This window comes from Salvia splendens, chromosome 12 (genome assembly GCF_004379255.2).
Source record: "Salvia splendens isolate huo1 chromosome 12, SspV2, whole genome shotgun sequence".
Lineage (NCBI taxonomy): Eukaryota > Viridiplantae > Streptophyta > Magnoliopsida > Lamiales > Lamiaceae > Salvia > Salvia splendens.
Genome location: NC_056043.1, coordinates 21,166,909 through 21,170,860, shown reverse-complemented (window position 1 = coordinate 21,170,860; position 3,952 = coordinate 21,166,909). Strand labels below are relative to the sequence as shown.

The window sequence follows — 3,952 nt, the reverse complement described above, 5'->3', positions numbered from 1 at the left end:
AAAATATTTTGTTATTCAGAAAATGGGCCAGTTGGAATTTATTCCATGAATAATAAATAATGTTTCTAAACTAGACCACTATTGGAAAAAGAAATTAATTAATAAAACTCAGATAGCAGACTTGATATTAATTAATGGATATTTAGATCTTAAACAGGGGAAATAATTTAATTAAAGAGGAAGTCCCGGAATACTCGTAATTTTGGTTTAAAGAGGAAGTCCCGGAATACTCGTAATTTTGGTTTGGATGGACAATCAATATTATATCTATAGTGGATGATAATAATAATAATATTTAAGTTTGGGCTTGAATTAAATTACTTTTAATTTAATTAGTGAAAGCCTGAACTGTGGCCCAATCCAATCCTCCACAGATCCCTGGTATGGCCCAAAATAATTAACTTAATATAAAAAGGGAGAAGAAGAGAATGTAGACATAATTTTAATCATAATTTTCGTTCTCTGCAGTCTGAGAGAGTGAAAAAATCGATAATTAGGTTTCTTCAACCTAGAAATTTCTGTCTTCAATTATTCTCCAGCTTTTGAGGATTTGACCAGCTTTACTTCCACAAAGGTCAAATTCGAGTTAAAGGGAACAGATCAGAAGATCCGTGGTAGAGATCGATTGAGGAAGAAATTCGAATTCAATTACTTCAATTCATACGGTAAATCTTATGATTTTAATTGCATATATTCAATTTAACTTATGATTATATGCTTGCTTGAACATGGTTCTAATTGTACAATCTGAAAAAGCATGTTTAGATGTAAATCAATAAATCAAACTAAATAGATTTCTGCTGCAAAACCAACTATTATATCTATCTCATTATCAATTGAATTATAGTCTTTTTTCCCCTTTATTAGGAGTACTAGTTGAATTGAGAAGCAGCCCACTATATGCAAATCCAACTGAATCTGGTCCATAAGTTTACATTCAAATCAATAATAGTGAAAAAAACTCAAGATAAAATCACCGCATTAAATATTATACTCAATTTCAAATATTACTCTTAAACCTTGATCACATGAAACAATGCAGTATATGAGTAAATCAAGAATGGTCACTTTGTAATTGAATAATAAATTTATTATGGAGTGTCACACATAATCTTGTACCTTCCATTTTTTGAACCTCGTTGCTCAACAGAAGAACTAATTAATGCACAAAACAAACAATACAAATTTCACACGGGAAAGAAGGAACAAAGTTAATGCACGAAACAAACACTACAAATTTTGTATACCTCATGTTGCAACTTTTGTTGGACTGTAAATAGGCAAATGAGAGGAGTCCTATTTATGGAAAACTTGGAGATGACGACCTGCTTCATGAACTGAATGTGGAGAGAGTGGATTAATATGGCTGAAACACTTGAGAAGTGGAGTGATAGACAGGCCCGGTCCTGAGTTTTTATTGGCCCGGGGCGGAACTAAAAGAGGGGCCCCATAATAATACTATAAACTAATAGTAACAATAACAACAGTAGTAATAAAACACTTCAATACATCCAAGACAATATTTATAGCATACAATTTATATTATTACCTTAAAAGTTTCTTCTAGCATTTCTCGATGCGAAATCATCGATGATGGCATTAATGTTGATCTGATCCAATAATTTCTTCTCGATGCATAAAGTAGCCAAACCATTTCACCTTTCTTGAGACATTATGGACCTTAGATAATTCTTCAATAGTTTTAACTTTGAAAAGCTTCTTTCAGCTGATGCCACTGTCACAGGCACAGTAAATAAGATCCGGTATGCAATAGAAATATTAGGATAACAATCAGCTTCATGGACAAATTCAAAAATCTCCATAGCAGACATTGATCTATCTGGCAAAGTGGACTGCATAACAGTTAACTCAGAAATTAGATCATTTATCTCAACATCAGATGAACCATCTAGAGAGAAAGTTTCTGAAAATTTGGTGCAGCACTCTTTTAGTCCATCACTATCCAATGACTTCAAGGTTTCTGAACTCATTATAAACCCAAATATACCTTTGAATGATTGGAGTTCCTCAAATCTACTTTTTAGTGAACTGATTGCATTGTCGACCATAACAAGAAAATAATTAACTTCAAAGTCCTTCTCAGCTTGCAAAATCGCTTCATTGTAGTCAGTTTCATCAAATTGTTTCTTCCTAGTAGCACGACGCTTTACTGGAAATGTTGTCTCTACACCCATTTCAGATGCAATTTCAGTGGCAATGATCATACTCGAAGCAAATCCTTCATTTCTATAGGTGTCAAAATAACTCAACATTCCTTCTATCTGTTGTAAGGTAGAATCAATGCACATGGATGGTGATTGCAGCTTCTTGCTTACAGTATTTACAGCAAACAAAATATCATGCCAAATAACCATACCAAGTATGAACTCAAAGCTGCCAAGGATATCAAATAAATTTTTTGCATCACTCCTATCCTTGGCTTCAGTGTCACTATCTTCACTCAATGATAGCAAAGCTGATCTTAGTTCAGGAGCTTGATATCTAATTGCTTTGATACTTTTAATTCGACTTTCCCAACGAGTACTGCTCAATGATTTCACAGTTAAATTTTTGACATGTTCAAGCAAAACACTCCATCTCTTGGTAGAACTAGCAAATAATACATATATCCGTTGCACAACTCCAAAGAATGAAATAGCCTTACGACATGATTTCGCCATATCACAAAGAGTAAGATTAAGACTGTGGCAAGCACAAGGCATATACAAAGCTCTTGGATTTATATCAAGTAACCTCCTTTGTACTCCCTTATTTTTTCCTTTCATATTAGAGCCGTTGTCATAGCCTTGGCCCCTAATGTCACCAATATTGAGACCAAATGATTTGATAGAAACAAGCAAAACATTGAAAAGCCCTTCACCAGATGTGTCATCCACCTTTAAAAAACCAAGAAAGTACTCTTCAATTTTTATTTTTCCATCAGACATATCAACACATCGGACCAACAAACTCATTTGTTCTTGGTGACTCACATCAGGGGTGCAATCAAGGATAACTGAGAAATATTTGGCTTCTTTAACAGACTTTATGATAGAATTTGTAATGTCAGAGGCCATAAGAGAAATCAACTCATTCTGAATTTTATGACTAAGATAATGATACCGAATCTCTTTGTTTTTAAACCGTCTAATGTGGTCTTCCATTACAAAGTCAAATTCTGCAATCATCTCACAACAAGCAAAGAAATTTCCATTAAGATCATTGTAAAGTTGCTCACTAGATCCTCTGAATGCTAAACTTCGTTTACCAAGAAATTTCACAATAGCAACTATTCTTAGCATGACTTTCCTTATGCGCTCTTTCTCCTTTGCAATCTCCTGTTGCAACTCCTTGTCAATCGTTTTATTTTTGCTTAGTCTAGCTCTCAATTCATTCCAAGAGTTCATGTTGATAATATGATCAACACTAGCTTCATGCTCTCTCAGCCTCTCACTAGTATGCCTCCAATCTCTAAAACCATCAAGCCCCAAATAGCTCTTGCGGTTGTGAGAACCAAAAAGCTTACAACAAAACAGGCCCGGTCCTGAGTTTTTATTGGCCCGGGGCGGAACTAAAAGAGGGGCCCCATAATAATACTATAAACTAATAGTAACAATAACAACAGTAGTAATAAAACACTTCAATACATCCAAGACAATATTTATAGCATACAATTTATATTATTACCTTAAAAGTTTCTTCTAGCATTTCTCGATGCGAAATCATCGATGATGGCATTAATGTTGATCTGATCCAATAATTTCTTCTCGATGCATAAAGTGGCCAAACCATTTAACCTTTCTTGAGACATTATGGACCTTAGATAATTCTTCAATAGTTTTAACTTTGAAAAGCTTCTTTCAGCTGATGCTGTCACAGGCACAGTAAATAAGATCCGGTATGCAATAGAAATATTAGGATAACAATCAGCTTCATGGACAAATTCAAAAAT

The 3,952-nt window shown here is 34.1% G+C and overlaps 1 protein-coding gene across 1 annotated transcript; it reads right to left on the bottom strand.

The window, feature by feature from the left end:
* Window positions 1-1,655: 1,655 nt before the first annotated feature.
* Window positions 1,656-3,407, bottom strand: LOC121757695 (zinc finger MYM-type protein 1-like). Its single transcript, XM_042153200.1, has one exon. It carries the CDS (start codon window positions 3,405-3,407, stop codon window positions 1,656-1,658), a length of 1,752 nt encoding a protein of 583 aa, XP_042009134.1.
* Window positions 3,408-3,952: the final 545 nt, after the last annotated feature.

Bases quoted from the DNA above. Each gene is read 5' to 3' on its own strand.
- LOC121757695 (XM_042153200.1), bottom strand. From the start codon at position 3,407: ATGAACTCTTGGAATGAATTGAGAGCTAGACTAAGCAAAAATAAAACG.